Genomic DNA, 20,749 nt, shown 5'->3' on the forward strand with positions numbered 1-20,749 from the left:
GAGGAGAAGCAGCTCAGAGACACCGTTTGTGGATTTATAATTAGGGCAACGCTAGTACTCGTACAGCGCCCCTGGCGACAGCAGCATGGAATCGGCTAGTTCTTGGACAGCGTTCTATAAGGAAGAGGAGGATCACCCATATTACAGGGATGCAGTCTGGAAAGTCGTATGGCACGAGGCCCTGGAGGACATGCAGCGTCGGTGGGGCGAGAGTCTCCCCAGTGAGGAGCAGGGGTTGCAGATGCGATGGGAGCTGCGAATGCCTCTACTGGGAGAGCTGCCCCTGAAGGGGTGGTTGTCGGAGCGCGAGACCCTGGTATGGCAGGAGACCTGGCTGGATGATGCATACCAGGCACTATGGAAGGACCCACAGTCGGCAGGTGGAGATGGGACCGAGGTATCTCTACCGGCCCTGCAGGGATGCTGGGCAGCCGGCCCAGATCCCGGCGGCAGTGTATTATAAAGGGAGAAGAGACAACCGGTCTCTCTCCACCAGCGACAGCCTGTATCACAGAGAGAGAAGACTCAGTCCCTCATCTCAGCAGCAAGCATCACTGGGAGTGGAGATGGTCGCTACCCCTACCCAGCAGCGTTCCAGGGAGAGGAGACAATCGGTCGATCTCCCCAGCGGCAGAGTTCCAAGGAGCAGAGGTAGCCAACCTCTCATCCCAGCGGCAGTGTGGTTACCCAGGAGATGATATGGGTGGCATCACTCTCCTGCAGCAGAGTCAAGCGGACCAGTTGGAAGAGGTTCTGGATTCCCGCTCATTATTCTACAAAGGGAAAAATGGGTAGTTTCTGCCTGTGATTGATTAAGTTATCCCATTGTGTTGGTTAATTGGATCACAGGTGGGTGTTTTCTGCCTGTGAGTGATTACGTTATCCCATTGTGTTGGTTAATTGGATCACAGGTGGGTGTTTTCTGCCTGTAACTGCATGTGATTGGTTTATGTAAGAAACTGTCAGTCTTCCACAAGGTCCCCCATGGGAGTGTCCCTTGCTGGAATACCTGCATAAAAGGCTGACCTGTTGCCCCATTACAGTGTCCTGTTCTACCCTTCATGAAGTCTAGGCTTATGTTTGGGAGATTGGAGAACTACTCTGGGGATTGCTATAATCAAAACATAATGCCCACGGAGTAACTTCCTTTTTTTTGCTGACCCATTGAAATGAATGGTTCCACATACGTTCTGCAAAAAAATGGAACAGATATGGAAAGAAAATACGTTCGCGTGCATGAGCCCTAAGGGCTCATGCACATGACCGTATTTTCTTTCCGTTCCGTTCCTTTACAGGTCCATATGCAGAACTATTCACTTCAATGGGTCTGCAAAAAACCCCGGAAGTGACTGTTTCTGTATGTCCGCATGTCCGTTCCGCAAAAAATAGAACATGTCCTATTATTGTCGGGATTACAGACAAGGATAGGACTGTTCTATTAGGGGCCAGCTGTTACGTTCCGCAAAATATGGATTGCACACGGACGTCATCCGTATTTTTTGCGAATCCGTGTTTTGCAGCCTGCAAAATACATACTGTTTTTGTATGTCTGTTCTGCAAAGAAATAGAACATGTCCTATTCGTGTCCGTTTTACAGACGAGCACAGGCATTGTTACAATGGATCCACAAAAAAATAAATAACGGATGCAATACGGACGTCATCCATTTTTTTTTGTGGATCCGTGTTTTGCGGACCGCAACATACATACGGTCGTGTGCATGAGTCCTTAGGGTGCAGGTTAACATACAGTCGATCCGCGTGAATTTCTGTTTGTTTTCGCACCAAAAACTGCAATGCCTAACTACGTTTTTTGGTGAGGAGTTGATGCGGTTTTGCTGCAGATTTCAACCTTCCATTGAAATGGATGAAACCCGCACAAAAGATCCTAGACTGACACGTTGAGGATTTCTAAAGAAGAACGAAGCGATGTCTACGTGAGATTTCTCTAATCACATTCACTTTGCTGGTACTTTCATTATCCTGCGTTTTATTCTACCGCACATAATCCGCAACGTGTGCAGGTAGCCCGAGACGGGGAGGAAGTGAAGCACAAAGTATATCAGAAAGTTGCAGAAGTTTTGTGATTCGGTGGCGTGGCCTCCGCTCGCCTCCAGTTCCCGCATGTTGTTGCGCTGTCTGCACTGAAGTCATTGTTTGATGGCAGCAGGGCTGGCGGGGAGGACAACCCTCAGCTGGCAGCTCTGCTCATTCCTCTATCCCACTACAAGCTGAAGACTCATCCAGACAACTCCTCCTCCCCTCCTCTTCCTCGCTCCTGTGGACTCTGTGTGCATGAAAGTCACATTATCCCAGGAGCGCTCAGAGCTCGGATGCTGCTGGGGACTTTCGCTTCCTGACAGGCGGCGGGTGAGTGACAGCCCCAGATCTGACACTTTCTATACATTGTTACTCACCTCTGCTGTTACATTGTTGCTGCACATTGGAATGAGAACTGACTCTCCAACTGTAGGAGAACTACTAACCCCAGCATCCTTGTACCGGTAAAGCCCTGTGACTACTATTAGAATTAGGATGATGTAGCAGAACTGTATTTGACGTCCAGCCCTTTGCAGTCTTATGTAAAGCTATAGATGACACATTGTGATACTGGAGCTGTTAAAGGACAAACTCAGCTCTGCTATGTCTGTGCTGGAAGCAATAGAGGGATTAAGTCTTAGGCTGTGCATCTCCTTGTAGTGATGGAATGCTGGGACTTGTAGTCTCATCCCTTGGTTGTGCTGGGACTTGTAGTGTGTCCATATAGCCTTTGCTGTATCATGGGAGTTGTAGTCTGTCCGCACAACAGCTGCTTGTTCACCTCAGCAGTTGGCAGATTATGCTGGGACTTGTAGCCCCATCCAAACTATTAAACCATCGCTGGCAGGTTGTGCTGGGACATGTAGTCTGCCCTCATAGCAGTTGGTTTACTGTGCCTAGGCAGGTTATGCTGGGACTTGTAGTGGTGGCCCCATCCAAACTATCGCTGTCAGGTTCTGCTGAGCTTTGTAGTCTCCTCTGAAAGAGGTGGTGCACTATGGGTAGGCAGGTTATGCTGGGGCTTGTAGTCTGTCCACCGTACAGCTGCTTTCTCTGTAGTTATCAGGTTATGCTGCTCTTATAGCAGTTGGTGTGCAGTAGGCAAGCAGGTTATGCTGGGAGTTGTAGTGGGGGCCCATCCCACTGATTAAAGCATCTCTCTCAGGTTTTTCTGGGACTTGTTGTCCATCCACCAGCTACCTGCCCTTCTCTGTTGTTACCAGGCTGTGCTGGGACTTGTAGTGCGGTACCGGCTCTCCCGGTTCTGGTTTCAGATGTATTCCAAGGGTTAGGCTAGGTCTACATGACGGTATTTGTCGCGTGACAATTTTTCTAATGATAGTCTATGGTGTCGCACTGCGACATGCGACATGCTGCAACTCCGACGCGACAGTCGCAAAAAATCCATTCGAAATGGATTTTTCTGCGACTGTCGCGTCGCAGTCGCAGTATGTCGCAGTGCGACACCATAGACTATCATTAGAAAAATTGTTGTGCGACATTGGTGAGACAAAATGTTGCAGTGTAGTTGTGCCTTATCTGGCGTGCAACCTATTGTCGCGTGACAAATGTCGCCGTGTAGACCTGGCCTTAGTGGATCAGAGATGGGAGAAGGTGCTGGTCTTACATGGTGGAGCCCGCGATGCGTCTACGTGCCGCCATATGCATTTCTTCCCTAATTGACATGGGGTCACCCAGCTTTCCACAGACCCTGATGGGCCTCGGAGCCTGTCCGGCTCTACAGGGGACCCCGCTCCTCGGCACTTTCCTTGCAGACATCTCGATGAACATTCCTGCCTCCAAACTGTTTGCAGAGCTGAGAAATAAAACAAGGGTTGTCAGATTTCCCTCTTGTTTCCCGGGGGCGTCAGCGCTCTTCTTTCTGGTGCCCCCTCCTCGTCCTCATCCTGGGGGGGGGGGGGACTTTTATATTTTATATTTTTTTCTGCTGTGCGTGACAACAATACCTGCCCCGGACCGAGGCTTTGAAAATGACCCTGCGGAGTGATTCACGCGTTCAGAACATTCCCGGCCTCCATTACTGCACCTGTCACGGGAGGCGACACGACTGGTTAGCAGATCAGGACGTGTCCCCCGGGGGCCGAGGATCGGATTCTCTATAAACTGAGGAAATTATATTAAATAACATTAGCTAATAGCTGGAGAGCAGTCAGGATGTTATATGTGTGCATACAGATGTAGCAGAGGTGAGTTTGTGATTTTAGGTTATTAGGCTCTGTTCACATTCTGACATATAGGCAAATAGTGTCACACAAAAAAACAAAAAAAAAACATTAGATTTATTAGATGTAGCAGTGCTGAGTATGTGATAGGTCACAGGCTTAGTTTGTAAAGTTTCTCGGGTGTAGCAGAGCTGAGATTATCATCTGGTACAATTCATATTGATGATGTGTCATCTATAGTTTTACATAGGACTGCAGGTAAACTCGCCACATTTAGAGGATTAGGGCTCATTCACACGACCGGATGGGGCCGCAAAAGATGCGGACAGCACTCCGTTGCTCCGTTCCGTGGACCCGCAAAAATGATAGATCATGTCCTATTCTTGTCCGTTTTGCGGACAAGAATAGGCATTTCTATAATGGGCCGCATTGCGGAAGGCACACGGGCGGCCTCCGCAATTTGCGCACCACAAAACACGGCACGGTCGTGTGAACAAGCCCTTAGTGTGACACAGAGGTGATGGGAAGGCCGAAGAGTTAAATGTCAACTTCAGCTCTGCTACATCTAGACATATTTGGATCCTTAATACATTATTAGCGCGCTCGTCACTGGAAATGGACGTAAACCACATGACAGCTGCCGAACTAAAGTAGACAGAAGAGGGTCGGGGGAAGCCTTCCCTCCATGCTGTATTCTCCTGTCAGCTCTGGTGACCAGATGTCTTCTGCTGGGGTCAGGCTGTCCCCCAATATCTATCACACAGGGAAGGCTGGAATTACCTGCTCAATCCTATTGTGAGATAAGCGGCGCCAAGTGTCCTCAGCAGCTGCTTATCCCCATGCACTATTACAGGATGAGCGGCCTGGCAATGCCCCGCGGTCCTGTCCTTGCCGGGCAGCATTGCCATCCTCTGCGCATGCTTTACCTGGGCGGACGGTGGAGTGCAGCCCCTCAGGGGGTTGCGTGAGGGCTGTGAACATCCCGCCGATGTGTTTGCATTCTTAAGCTGAAACCATTTAGCGGGAATCATCCAGCTGAATGCAGTGTTATTGTTACAGCGGATTACAGTGTAATGCAATCTATCTATCTGTTTATGCAAGCGATGGGCACGCTCCTCATCAGGGAGGCTCATCCTAAATTCAGATGGGGGTTGTTACCCAACTCTCCACAGACCCCCAAATAGCAAACCTGCAGACCAATATTTATTTTCTATTTTCCTAATTCTCTGTCAATGTGTCAGTCTTCACTGTATCTCTGGCATTGCATTCCCAAACTAGAAGATGAAGCTCGTGGGGAAACAGCACTAGTACTGGTTCCCCGACTATCACGCTGTGCTGTGCTGTTATGTACCAGAGGGGACTTGACTCCCCAGCAAGCATTAGGGTGCAGCCTCTGTAGCTTCAGCAATGGGTCTAGAACTCTGCTGCAGTGCATTATGGGAGTACAGACAAAAGTGGGATTTTGGTGGTAAAGCGTGCACCAGCAGGCTCTGACTGGTGACATCACTCACCCACATGGTGACATCACTTAATGTCAGCCAAAAGCTGTCAGTGCAGATGAAGGCTCCTGCGACAGGTGCAGATTGTGGATCCCTTGTGCCGCTCAGAGGAATAGCCCTTTCCCTTCCCCCGCTATGACAGTGAATAGGATTGGGCATCTACAGAATTGTGATTGCATTTTGCAGAGAATTCATGACCCCAAATTCCAGACACATGGGGAAAAAAAATTGGGGTGAATGAAAAAACAATATGCACCCCCCAAGTTGTAATGCTAGATGGATGGATGTCTATACGACAGGTGGAACTGCCCTTTAAGCGGCTGAGGCTGTGTGGAGGAATGAGAGGGTCTCTGTCTTTTCAGGGTCCCTAGTAAGGAGCAGCTGCAGTTGGGTTCCCACTTCACGTCCCTTTGTCTATTTTTACATTCGTCCTATTGATCCTACGACACAAGAAGAGAGGCGGCGGTGGCGGCGGCGCTCTCCTGCATCATTTATGGGGTTCACTTACTTACAGGCATCTAATGGCTTTGGCTGTTAAGTAGCTGCAGATAAATGGAACACAAATCCTTCAAATGCTAAACTGGGCGACAACCAGTAGGACTTATTTTCAGACTCCTGAAAGGCAAATCTGACCAGGAATGCAGAGCTAAGATGATAGGGGAATGTGTCACTGGGAAAGCTGGGTGACCACTAATAGAGCCACCATTGCTGATCCTGTTTTTCCAGATCCTTGAAAAGCAACTCTGCCCATATAATGATGGCTGTGACCACCAATACGGCTGCAGTTCTGCTCCTATAAGAGTCGTCATCCAGCTTTTCCAGATTCCTGCAAGGTAAATTTACCCCGATATTCACAGATTAGGGTTTGGGATTTAGAAGTTGTGGGAAAACTGGGTGACAACCAATATGGCTGCAGTTTCCGTTCTTTTATAAGAGTTGTCACCCGGCTTTCTGATGACCCTGAAAGACAAATCTGCAAAAGATAAAATGTTGGGAAATGTATCTCTATATAATGAGACATTCAGGAGTGTGGGAAAGCTGGGTCACAATCTCTGTGAGAGCGGGAATGGCAGCCATAATACTTGTCACTCAGCTTTCCCAGAAACAGACAGGACTAAGACTCGCCAGCGGAATAATCAGTAAGTGCAGTCATGTCCTGTTCGCCTGAAAAAATACAGATAAACACGAGAGTCTTGCCAGTATTGTTATACCGCACTGTGCAATCTCTGGGAGAAATACCAGGCGGATTCCCAAAATACTGGCCCTGAATGAAAGATGGACATGTGATGTATACAGGTGATATAAGCTGCCACCCCTGGTTTGGCGTGTATATAACACCATGTTGTTTCAGATCCAAAAGTCTGATCTGCATCTGATGGATTTCTTTATATATCTTTTTAGCAGCTGGAACTCCACTTCTGCATAAACCTAGAGTTGTATGATACAATTATGTCTACCAGCAGCTACCACTAGGGGGAGCTCACTGTATCCTGTGCTTTCATTGAGTTCTATGTCTGAACAGTATGCAGTAATCTCCAGAGCTCCCTCTACTGGTAACTGTATATATGTGTACGCAGTAATCTCCTGAGCTCCCTCTAGTGATGACTGTATATATCCGTATCCTGTAAGCTCCTGAATTCCTTCTAGTGGTGGCTGTATATATCTATATGTAGTAATCTCCTGAGCTCTCTCTAGTGGTGGCTGTATATATCTGTATGCAGTAATCTCCCGAGCTCCCTCTAGTGGTGGCTGTATATATCTGTATGTAGTAATCTCCTGAGCTCCCTCTAGTGGTGGCTGTATATATCTGTATGCAGTAATCTCCTGAGCTCCCCCTAGTGGTGGCTGTATATATCTGTATGCAGTAATCTCTTGAGCTCCGTCTAGTGGTGGCTGTATATGTCTGTGTGTACGGTAGTAATATCCTGAGCTTCCTCTAGTGGTGGCTGTATATATCTGTATGCAGCAATCTCCTGAGCTCCCTCTAGTGGTGGCTGTATATATCTGTATGCAGTATACTCCTGAGCTCCCCCTAGTGGTGGCTGTATATATCTGTATGCAGTAATCTCCTGAGCTCCCTCTAGTGGTGGCTGTATATATCTGTATGCAGTATACTCCTGAGCTCCCCCTAGTGGTGGCTGTATATATCTGTATGCAGTAATCTCTTGAGCTCCCTCTAGTGGTGGCTGTATATGTCTGTGTGTACGGTAGTAATATCCTGAGCTTCCTCTAGTGGTGGCTGTATATATATCTGTATGCAGTAAGCTCCTGAGCTCCCTCTAGTGGTGGCTGTGTATATTTGTATGTAGTAATCTCTTGAGCTCCCTCTAGTGGTGGCTGTATATATCTGTATGCAGTAATCTCCTGAGCTCCCCCTAGTGGTGACTGTATATATCTGTATGCAGTAATCTCCTGAGCTCCCTCTAGTGGTGGCTGTATATATCTGTAAGCAGTAATCCTCTGAGCTCCCCCTAGTGGTGGCTGTATATATCTGTATGTAGTAATCTCCTGAGCTCCATCTAGTGGTGGCTGTATATATCTGTAAGCAGTAATCCTCTGAGCTCCCCCTAGTGGTGGCTGTATATATCTGTATGTAGTAATCTCCTGAGCTCCCTCTAGTGGTGGCTGTATATATCTGTAAGCAGTAATCCTCTGAGCTCCCCCTAGTGGTGGCTGTATATATCTGTATGTAGTAATCTCCTGAGCTCCATCTAGTGGTGGCTGTATATATCTGTATGTAGTAATCTCCTGAGCTCCCTCTAGTGGTGGCTGTATATATCTGTATGTAGTAATCTCCTGAGCACCCTCTAGTGGTGGTTGTATATATCTGTATGTAGTAATCTCCTGAGCTCCCTCTAGTGGTGGCTGTATATATCTACATGCAGTAATCTCCCGAGCTCCCTCTAGTGGTGGCTGTATATATCTGTATGTAGTAATCTCCTGAGCTCCCTCTAGTGGTGGCTGTATATATCTGTATGTAGTAATCTCCTGAGCTCCCTCTAGTGGTGGCTGTATATATCTGTTTGTAGTAATCTCCTGAGCTCCCTCTTGTGGTGGCTGTATATATCTGTATGTAGTAATCTTCTGAGCTCCCTCTAGTGGTGGCTGTATATATCTGTATGCAGTAATCTCCTGAGCTCCCTCTAGTGGTGGCTGTATATATCTGTATGTAGTAATCTCCTGAGCTCCCCCTAGTGGTGGCTGTATATATCTGTATGCAGTAATTTCATGAGCTCCCTCTAGTGGTGGCTGTATATATCTGTATGCAGTAATCTCCTGAGCTCCCCCTAGTGGTGGCTGTATATATCTGTATGTAGTAATCTCCTGAGCTCCCCCTAGTGGTGGCTGTATATATCTGTATGCAGTAATTTCATGAGCTCCCTCTAGTGGTGGCTGTATATATCTGTATGCAGCAATCTCCTTGGGGTGGAAAGGGGCTGCATAGACCCTCCAAGGTCCTAGCACGCAAGTACTGACTGACCTCTTGGCCCCATAAATGGTAGATTATACATATTATGTTCCCCAGACTACTTGCATGTTACCGTCTCTGACAACTATAAGACAAGAAGAACAGATGTGTTATCCAATACATTACAGAACTATAAGGGTTACATAGCATCATAAATCAATATAATGCTATGTGACCCCCGGCAGTGCTGGGAGGTCAGGCCGGGAGCTGCGTTGCGGACTCGCTGCGGGAGGAACGCTCGTCTGCAAGGGGCCTTAGACTGTCTCCTCTCATACCCTGGGGGCGCAGGATTATTTGGTGTCTTTGTTGGTGGAGCCCTCCAGCGCCCGCTGTCAAATCCTGTCTCCTACTTTTCAAATATATACATGATAGTGTTGGCAACGTGAGGTCATTTGGGAGGGAGATTTGAAGCCATTTCATTTTTTCTCACCTCCACCCCCTCAAACATGGTGTGAATCAGCCCATGGAGAGCTTCCCAGAGGGTATAAATATATCTGCTCCTCTGACAGTAAAGAGCAGGGTGTGGCCCCTACGTTACAAAACAACATACAACAACAGGCAGGAGATACAATGTATATCTGTGTGTCTACAATGTATCCGTCTTCACGTGGATCGGGGAGAAAACTCCACGTTATGGAGCAGGAGACAGGAATTTCAAGCTTCCGACAGGCGCTAGTTGAGGGTTATAGTAAAGCACTGCATCTATTAAGGAAACCTCAACCAATTCAGAAGCATGCAACATATGTATTTACTATGCTGCAGTGTCATTACTGAAGCATGAGGCACAAGACGCCTCATGCCTCAGGATCGTCACTGTAGAGCTGCTGGAAATAACCAAATCAATGCTTAATATTTTTTTCTGCTTGTGCCTGCACAAAGTATGTCTATAGACATGAGGAGGATCAACCTGGTCATCATCTGACCAACGCAGCTTCTCTAAAGGTTACAGACGTAAAGATTTGTATTACAGTCATCCAAGGTTTGCTGTATGAGGTAGCCATTTCTTGGTTATCTCCATATTTAGGAACCTGGGTGACATGTACCGTAGAAGCTAATATGAGGTGTACTGTAGCTATAATGGTGCAGAGGTCGCAGATGCACCCAGTCTCTGGTCCCTGTCATACCTCAAAGGTCCACATGAGAAACCAGTATTGCAAGATGGCACATACAGTGAGGTGGAGCCAAAGTATAGATAGGGGTCCAAGTTATGCCTCTGATGCCAAAGCAGATCTCGTAGTAGTGGTTATCCGTATTCTCTCATTTCCAGATAACCTGGCCAAGGCCTAATATGGTCCCCATTAGGGCTCCAACAGTTGTTGTCACCCACTTCTGTATGGCAGATCTGCCCAGTTATGGGTTGGGCAGATCCCTATAAGGCCATATGATGAGAATGGTGGGAGTAAGTGATGATGGGAGTATCATCTCTTCTTATTTACTGTATTACGCCAATGACCTTGAAAATAAACAGGACAGCATGGTACACAATGTGATTCACCTTGTTGTAAATGTGCAGCCGAGAGGTTAACATCTCCGACTATAAATGGCGCAACTCCGAGATTGTAACCCAATCCTGAGACTCTTAATCTTATTTGTGGTGAACACTAAGGATCGATTACCATATGTTTTTCTACGACTTTCCAAAACTCCATTTACCCGATGCATTAAAACGTGTCAGCTTGCAGAGCCCCTAGTCTAATCATGGTGGGATTAAGTGCTTGGATCGAGGACAGGTTCCTGTGGGATTGAAGTGATGGCGTTCAAAGGATGAACAATTATTCAAGATTTATGAGCTGATGTTGGTCGTGATGGAGGGTTAATGCCTTCGAGCTGCGGTAGGAGCTGATATCAGGCGGCCCTAGCGGTTTCATTCAGAAGACATTTTGGCTGTAGAGATATCGTAATTGCTTACTGACTGAGCAGAGCACTAAAGATGGGGATATTTATGCGTCTGTCATCTACATACTTACTGTTTTTGTCCTCTTTTCTTGCAGAAGTCGGACATACCCAAGGACCTCTGGATGGAAGTTTGTATGCCAGAGTGAAAAAGAAAGACTCGACCAACGGGAGTACCAGCACGGTCAACGCTAGTGGCATCCCTATCTCTTCTGCTCCCAATCACATTGAACACACCTTATCGGTGAGCAGCGATTCGGGCAATTCTACGGCTTCAACAAAGACTGACAAAACAGATGAGCAGGTGGCCAATGCGGTCTCTAACCAAGGGTTGACGCCCGAGGAAAAACAAGAGCTCGAAAGGCTTCTCGTTGGCTTTGGCTTGGACTCTGACACCCAGATGCACAATTTAAATCCCAGCACAGCTGTCACAGGAGCCATGTTACATGTGGTGCCAGCTCAGGTTCACGTCAATGGGACCAGTATGTCCCCACCAGCTGAAAGGGAGACAGACATCCTAGATGATGACCTACCCAACCACGATGGACACAGTGTTGGAAGTTTGGGTACAATGTCCTCTTTTGACGGTGCCCCTCATGTCAATGAGACCGGCTATCATCAGTCTCCACATATGAACATGGTCAATGGTCCAGCCATCATCAATGGCATAGAGAAGCTGCATAAGCATGGCTATCCTGGTAAGGAGACTTTAATTAATGGTGGATATCCATACAACAACCAGAACGTCTTAAAAACTACCGCTACACCTTATTCTCCAGATGTTGGCCATCAGATGAGACCTTCCCTATCCGCCCAAGATAACCTGTCCTCTTACCAAGTTAACCAACCAGCAATATCCGGATGGGGACAACCCCAACCAGACACAGTAACCCAAAAGCACTTATACTATTATGACCCCAATGGGATGTACCGATCTCAGTCTTTCACAAATGCAGAACCGGCAAAGTATGAAGTCGGTTCACAGCTGCCTCAAGCACCAGCCAGAAGCGTAAGCAGCAGAGAAGCTGTACAGAGGGGTCTTAACTCATGGCAACAAGGTGGCAGCCGTCCACCCTCCCGTCAGCAGGAGGAGAATCAAATGGTGACCCCAACTTCCCAGCCAAGCACTTTTCAGACTGTTCCCCAGAGTCACAGTATCCCAGAGTTCCCCACTTTGGCCTCCCAGAAGGAGATTGAACAGTCAATCGAAGCACTTAACATGCTAATGTTGGACCTTGATCCTTCATTCTCACAGATGCACAAATCACAGAGTGTACCTGTAGCCCCAAAAGAGGACAAAACTATGCCAGTAACGGGTTCGCAATCCGCCCAACCGGCGCTGAGTATCTACAGCCAGCCATCTCCACAGGTGGCATCTCCAAGACCAAGCAATGCATATGAGCTGTCATCACCTGGTAGCCTGCCATCTGCTCCTGTTAGCCAGGCTCATACACCTGTGGAGCAAGCTCCAAGGTCTTATTCCTTGGAAGCCATGAGGCCCACTGACACAGCTCGACCTTTGAATGAGTACAGGGAGCCATATTCATCTGGAACCTATTCTCCATATGGATATCAGACCCAACAGGCTCCTTCAAATTTAGTAAGAAGTTACAGCTATGGGACTACTCCCTCATCATCTATCCCACCACTGTCTGCCTTCATGCAGAGCAGTCCACAGCAAACTACTGTACCATCTCCAGTACCTCCTGCAGTCACCCCTCAGGTTCAAGCCCGGGAAGCCCCAGAGGACGAGAACTACAATCTGGGAGGTCTTGTCGCCCACAGAGTTGCAGGTAAATAGCAATCTGTTGTGTTTAGTGAAGTGCACATGTGTCCTGAGCCCTAATTGGGGAGTAAAAACTAATACACGTATTTCAAGTAAGGGGTTAAATGATCTCACCCTCGAGACATCTTCATGTGTTATGCTCTTCTTTCCTTACTTGAATGCAGGACCTTTTCTGGCCTCTAGATGGCGCTTTTAGTTATTGTTGTCTGGAGCCAAATTGTTGACAGTCGTCTTCTTCTTCCATTTCCCATTGATATGGAAACAGTCATGATGGAGATCAGATGGGTAACTTGAAGAACCTGTTCCCCAATGCAACATAACCCCCTATTTCCCACCTATCAGGAGCCATTTATAACACTGGTGCTGCAGCAAAGGAGCCTTTGAGCCCATCAGAGTCCAGGTCCCTAGGGCAACAACTATTACTGCACCCCATTCCCATGTCAGTCATGGGGAGTGTGGCAAATATCAAGCAAAATCAATTTTCCTTATTAGAATCATATTGGTGCATTTTGAGTTAAAGGAGTTGTCCAGTTAAGTAAACCCATTTCCTAGATCTTATTAGGGATCCCCTGTTCTATCATCTCTTGGCCAGAGTCCTCTCTGGAGGACATGTCCTGCGCTTCGTTACACATCCATCCACTGATGTGTATGAACATTGTGTAATACTCCATTTCTCCTGTGGTGGCGCTGCAGGGAAACTGAACACTTACTGCCAGGTTTCCTCATAGATTACAGGTGATCAATGGAGATCACTGGAGGAGGATACTTTGTAATCAGCTTATCTTCTAATAGGTAAGGACTGTCCAAAGTGGAGAATCCCTTTAAGGGCCTGAGTATTGAATTAAACTGCTAGACCAGTGCTAGAAGATGACTTGTGTCCTCACACCACCCACTGCACCCTCAGTGAATGGTAACCACCACCATTTGTCATGCACACAATGTTATAGTTACTGAATCCCGGGGTAAATATTTGCACGGTCGGTATACAAAACGTGGTCATTACAGATCGTGTTTGGAATTCATCGACCACAGGACAGAGCGTGGACAACTTCACATTCCAACCACCCTCGTCCTGGGCTCTGAGTCGGCCAGAAAATAGTAAAAGATGACTCATAACTGGTGAGAGAGGAAGGGGCTGAAGATCCATAAGCGCAGGAGGCTGATACCAGAGAATAACAGCTTTTGAAACAAATGGGAATTTACAATACAGTCTTGCTCCAGTGCACTGGCATGGTCATTTGTACAGAATGTGCAAAAGGTCTGGAGACACAAAACGCTTGATCGTGGCCAGTATTGTTTGTAGGAGTAACGGATTTCAAGGGGGTACATGCTTTTTTCATGAATGAGATGGAGCCCCCTGAATGATCCCCCTTAATTAGTGTCAGCTCCTCTGTATGTGGAAACAAGACTGTATTGCAAATGTATGGACATTATATTGGTGTGTATATTTCCTCTTTAGAATCTTGCTGGAAAAGTGACACCTACAGGTGAGACGAGGTCCTGCACTCATTTAAAAAAATATTCCTGTAGAAGAGCATAACTATAAAATAAGTCTAAAAAAAAGTATAAAATGTGTCTGATCCGAGGGAATAAATCAGCATTTGTAGTATATATGGATATGTGGAAATGCATGAGTTCTGTGTCTTGTAAAGCAAACTCAGTATCTCCGGACCGACGATGACAAATTTAGACAGAAGCCGCAGTATGTGCCCCATTGTCCGGCATGTTTGGAATCTGACAGATCAGCATCAGTTTTACAGACGAAGGCTTGGATTCTTTCCTCTATTTAGCAGTAGTTGGATACTCTTTCTGCTAGGAAGCTGGATAGATATATGTGCTCAACCCTCACATACTGTACAATACAAGAGTATTAATTAGAGCGCAGTAAATGTAACTTAACGTCATTGTCATTTCACGCATTACTAAGTAGACGGATGTGAAATGGAGAAAGAAGAATCTCACAAAATGTAGGGATTTTTTATGTTGCTTTCATTAAATTCAGGGACGGAGTAGCAGATAGATACCAGAGGATACGTAAGGGTTAAATATATGCAGCCATAAGGCCGCAGGTAAAAGCATTATATTATGTCTATGAGGAGAAGGACTAGCAGACTGTCACATCATACAGCCCACGTAGGTGATTTCCCAGGAGGGATCCTCCTCACGGCGCTGATGAGACCAAATAAGGCTGGAACTTCTCTGTGCATGGATTCCTCACATCCGCCTCCATATAGAATTGTGTTGGTGCTGAATATTTAATTTTTCAAAAAAAATAAATAAATAATTCTGTTTAAAAAATGTAAAAGCAAAAAATTATTTAAATCATAAAACAAATTACAAGAGGAAACTAAAGCCAGGAACATTCCCCTCCCCAAGCACAGACTTAGAAAACTTTTCACAATTTAAATTTAATGTACATAGCAATGTTGCATTCTGCGTTTATTAATTTGTATCGATTTTACGTTCTCTTGTGGCTCTTCTTCCATTTATACCTGGAGCCACTTTCAAAATTCTGCTCTTTGAAATGGACAGCCGGTAATCCCCGCGTGAGACATGTGACCTATCGGACGTGTCACCGTCACCTGGGCTCCCACTATGCACTGCTCTCACTGAGCAGGGTTTTATGCTTTACTTTAGAAGTGAATGGAGAAGAAAACCCCATACAGCTCAAAACCCATCCAAGAAAGTGAAGGATTTATATTACAGATGCCACACTTGTAACATCTATGTAAGGGCTCGTTCAACACGACCCGTGTGAAGCCCATGCTGTGGACCGCAAATTGCGGTCCGCAATGAACGGACACCTTCCGTGGGGGCAGGCGCATGGGGATCGCAGACCCATTCACTTGAATGGGTCCGCGATCCCTACGTTCCGCAAAAAGATAGAGCAAGTTCTATCTTTTTGCGGTGCGGAGGCACGGAACGGAACCCCAGAAAGTACTCCGTAGTGTTCTGTTCCGCATCTCCGGATTTGCGGACCCTTTGAAATGAATGCGGAATGACAACGGAACGGTGCCCGTGTATTGCAGATCTGCACCAACGGGACACCAACGGTCGTGTGAACGAGTCCCTAAGGGTGGGTTCTCACCAGCTTTAGGAATTCCATTATAGTGTTCCATTATAACAGAGTTATAATGGAATATAATGGAATTTTAGGCCAGAATGCCAAACAGAACCCTTTAAGAGGCACATATAATGGTTCCATTTTTTCTAGCAGAGTTGAATAATGAGTTAAGATAATCCATACATTCATCTGCAGTCCTCTGAAATGACACAATGAATAAAGCCATAGGTGTCAATTGACAGTACCAGCTCTGCTACATCTATATATGATTTGCTGGCGAGGGGTATGACTTTCAGGCTGCAGCATTTCAAAGAATCAGCGTTCCTTAGTCTCTATTCCCAAACACAAGGCGCCTTCTGTACGTTCTGGCACGTTGCAGGGATTACAGATACACCCCAAATACTGTGGTTAGTCGGGGGCATCTGGGGGCACTTACCTCACCTCAGTGCATTGGAGAATATTACAGAACATATCTATCTGCTGTAGGATGAATGTCTTTATATGGGAATTTTCCTTACAGACATGGAGACAAACACCTTGTTGTAATGTTGGAGGTTTCCTCCTCCTGGTGATTGACATGTTCACATCTCCTGTGGACATTCAGGAAGCCATCAGTGCCAGCTCCAGTGTTAATATAGAGGGGCTTTACTGCCTAAATTCCAGAACCCCTCACCCACACAAACCACCAGACACCTGCATTACATTCAAGATATTGCAACCTATTATGTCCACACAAAGGTCATGATTTTTGGTTGGGACATAATGTCACAGTTATATTTTTCAGGTAGGTTTCCATTATTTCCTTAGGCAGGGCTATAAAATAGATAGTATAAAGCCACGACACATGCAAATAACCAGAACCCCCCCTCCTCCCACCCAGCACCTTCCAAACCCAGTACTAGGCCTCATGTACACGACCGTTGTTTTGGTCCGCATCCGAGCGGCTCGGATGCAAACCCATTCACTTTAATGGGGCCGCAAAAGATGCGGACAGCACTCAGTGTGCTGTCCGCATCCGTTGCTCCGTAAAAAAAATAACCTGTCCTATTCTTGTCCAGTTTTGCGGACAAGTATGGGCAGTTATATTAATGGCTGTCCGTGCCGTTCCGCTAATTGCAGAACGCACACGGACGCCATCCGTGTTTTGTGGATCCAAAACACACAACAGTTGTGTGCATATAGCCTTACACGAATCTTAATCCACAGCCTAACTAACTATCATCAGGTATAGAAGGATGTTCATAGGACTTTGTACCAGCTTGGAAATGGTTAATGACTGTCGCCAATGGGATACAGGTGGTATGACCCTTGAACTGATATCCCTTTATGGTCTGCCAACCATGATACAAAACCATACCAAATTCTACGTATCGCTTTGATGTGGAAGGTCCTGGCAGGGTACTAGTCTTTATAAGGGAGTGCCCCATTGTGGGGGTGTATTATAAACAATGTGCATTTGTATCGTTTGTTTATTGTATATTGATACATTGATTTTGTTTTCCTCCCTCCTGGCTGTCTGCACTGACCTCCATATCACGACTCTCCGCCATCATCGAACCGTTCTGTTTCCTTTCTCCATTTGTCTTGTTCTCGTTGTTTCTTCTTCTTCTTCTTATCTTCATGGGGAATCTCCCTCCCTTTTTTTCATCCATGATCCTGACCCTTTCATCAAAATCTCCCAGAGTACAACAGCAAACTCCGGAATATCTGCACAAGTATGAACACCCCTCATACACCCACGCTTCAGCGCCAGCGCTCCTTCACTTTCTCTGGTTTGTTCTGTCCGCTCTCTCCGTTTTCCATTATGCATGGTGTGGCCAAGTCATGTGTGGTAGCATCATGGTTCCTCAAGGTGGGGATGAATGTGTGTGTGTGTGTGTTGCTACAGCAGAAGGGCCAGATTAGTATTGGAGCCCCAGCTCTGGGCCCCCCAAAGCTCTAAGAGTTGACCTGCTAGGGACCCTGCCCCATACCTGTACCCTGGGTGCCCATAATCTGGCCCTGTCCACCAGGCATGATGTCTGTCTGCTCCACACGCTTCAGAGTAATGCACCGCCAATGGTTCAGGCAGCAACTAATATGGATGAGACGGACATGGGGTGACCCTGACGTGTTCTCTTTGCTTATTTCTGAAGGCACGGGGCGTGTGGGGTGTGGAGTGTTGCTTCTAACCAGCTGGCAGATGGCACAGGGCGTGGCACTTGTGTTTCATGCATTTTCTATGATGTGGCTCTGTTTACAACTTCTGTGTTGGAATTCACTGCTTGGGGATTGAACTAACGCGCCAGAATCGTATTATGCTATGAAATGCGTCGGAAAAGTGTCTTGTGTAACAAGGAGTCCTTAGTCACTGCCACTTAATACCCAGTCAGTGACAGGATGATGATCCTGTAGCCACGGAAAGGTAAGATGGTGGAAACCGCTCTGCAACAATGTATCACACATGGAATTGTTATCCGGTTATGGACATTTTTAGGAAGGCAGAATCCTCCAACCCCTACCAGAGCATCTAGATCAGACTCCAGCTGTTGTGAAACTACAATTCCCAGCATGCTCCATTCATTTTTGAGAAGAGCAGAGCAAGCATTCATGCTGGGAGTTGTAGTTTCACAACAGTTGGAGCGCTGGAGGTCGCCTACCCCTGGTGTAGATAATAAGATATAATGTATACGAATGACCCATAAAGAAGCTCAGCTGTGTGGTAAATTTGGGTAAGTCACCTAGGACAAGTCAATAGATTGGTGGGACCCCATTTAGGACCCTGATCTGTTATCCAGAACCCACCACAAACAGCATCTCTCCCTCTGGAGGACCCGGCGTATCCAGACATGACACAGACAACGCAGTGTTCTCAATGGCAACTGTGTAATACTTTGTATCTCCTGTGGTGGCGCTGCAGGGAATTGAAACACTTACTGGGGACTCAATCACAGCTGATTCCTGGGGGGAGTCCTAGCAAGAGGGACCCCTTTCAAAATTATCCCAGGTCTGTGGAGTATTTTAGTAATAAACATTCTGTAAGGGTAAATCCAGATGGTGATATCAGAACACCGGCCCACAGGCGGCGGCCAATGGCTGCACAATTTTGCGGTAAAATCATGCAGCCATTGGCTTTTTTTGGGGGCCGTGTTCAGCATCCAGACCATCTGTCCTTAACCCAACTCTAGTTTTTTTGTTCCAACACATCAAAAAATCCGCCCCTTCCCCTGATGCCTCCTGCTTAGAGGGCGCCCTCTCTGGCGATGCAGGGTATTACATTATCCATTTATAACACATTTCTGGATTAGAGGGTCTCTATTATTTATCACCACATACATACAGAAGGGTGAAGACCCTGCACATTTTTGGTTTACCGTCAAGAAGCACATATTGATGCCATATGTCACGATAAACCATTCTGTGTTATACAACTTGAGTTCATCCTCCGTACAGGAGGCAGCGATCCGCTGGTATCTAGACCGGGGTCATCTGGGGTAAAGGAGCGACTCTGGAATCCACAGATGAGATTAAGAACTAGTGCACAGAGTCTTAGATACTTCTGCTTCTTTGCATGCAGTACCTTTTCTTTCCTGGTCTGGAGGTGGCGCTGTTTTTGGTCAGTCTGCAAGTTTCCAGCCCTGGTAGAAAGCTGTATTGGCTCTTAGTGATGCCAACGACCTGGAAACCATGTTCTCCACAGCCGCACACTGCGTCCTGTATAAGTCCTTGGCTCAGCCTCTTATTGCTAAAAACTTTGTTCCGCTTTCTCCTAGTTCCGATGAGAGGATGAGAAACCTGACAGGCCCTTAATCAAAGATCAAAATGTACCCCCTGCTGCTGGGTTTTGCCCCCTTCCAATTTCACTACATGTAATGTCCTGTACTGCCTTCCTTTGCTATTTATTTACCTTATGTATTATACTCCAGTCACATCCAGAGCTGCATAAAAACATAAGGCCCCCCCGTCTTCTTTGTACCAATGGCACGGCTTGGAAATTAGTATTATACATATAGGAGAGGGGGACCCCATGACAAAGATTAAACTGGGTGCCCCATTATTTGGCCGGACTAATGGGTCTTCCCCACCCCCTTGTTGAGGGGAGTCCTGCACAGGTTCTCTGCGCTCACCCTATCAAAAGGGGATGGGGCCTAACAAGTCAAAGTTGGGCCCCGTCTCTCCAAGGGCCACATAGTATGAGAGGACTTTTGGTATAAAGTTATAATGTTACAGTAACGTTATAATAACCGGAGGGATCTTCTCCGGGGATCAGGAGTTGTAAGAAGCCGCACTACACGCACCAGACGCTCCTCGCTATGTACAAGTTTCCATTTCACCCTTGGCTGGTAAACAATACGTCTTGTTTTGCACTCGGCTTTGCTGAGAGTCGTGTTCAGACAGAGCACTCTTCGTGGGATCGGGCCGGTCAGGACTTGTAGACGATAAGAAATGTTCAAGGCTTCCGCCACCCATCAGGAAGGGATGAAATCGGGAGAGGATAGTGTAGACCTAGCGCCCTCCGTACCTCGCCCACTCCATCTGGCCTCCTGAAAGTGATCCCCATAGATTGTGACACTCTTATCCTGATCTGCCTGGTGCATGAACAGAATTCCAGAACTATAGTAAAGACTGACACCAATACAGGTAAGGCTACATGCACACGACCGTGTGTGTTTTGCGGTCCGCAAATTGCGGTTCCGCAAAAAAAAAAACAGATGACATTCCGTATGGCATCCGTTTTTTTTGCGGATCCGTTTTTTTTTGCAGATCTATTGTAATAATGCCTATCCTTGTCCGCAAACTAGAAAAAAATAGGACATGCACTATTTTTTTAGCGGAG

General features: G+C 46.7%; 1 protein-coding gene across 8 annotated transcripts in view; it reads left to right on the forward strand.

The window, feature by feature from the left end:
- TNS1 (tensin 1) overlaps window positions 1–20,749 on the forward strand; it is a 132,516-nt gene that overhangs the window by 89,140 nt on the left and 22,627 nt on the right. For 4 of the 8 annotated variants that reach the window (XM_044305134.1, XM_044305130.1, XM_044305129.1 and 1 more), the window contains 2 exons: window positions 11,182–12,876; window positions 17,616–17,705. In XM_044305134.1, coding sequence (XP_044161069.1) covers window positions 11,182–12,876; window positions 17,616–17,705 — 1,785 coding nt within the window. The remainder of the gene's footprint in view (window positions 1–11,181; window positions 12,877–17,615; window positions 17,706–20,749) is intronic. The other 4 variants (XM_044305136.1, XM_044305133.1, XM_044305135.1 and 1 more) reach the window with 2 other exon arrangements.

This window comes from Bufo gargarizans, chromosome 8 (assembly GCF_014858855.1).
Source record: "Bufo gargarizans isolate SCDJY-AF-19 chromosome 8, ASM1485885v1, whole genome shotgun sequence".
NCBI classification, from domain to species: Eukaryota; Metazoa; Chordata; class Amphibia; order Anura; family Bufonidae; genus Bufo; species Bufo gargarizans.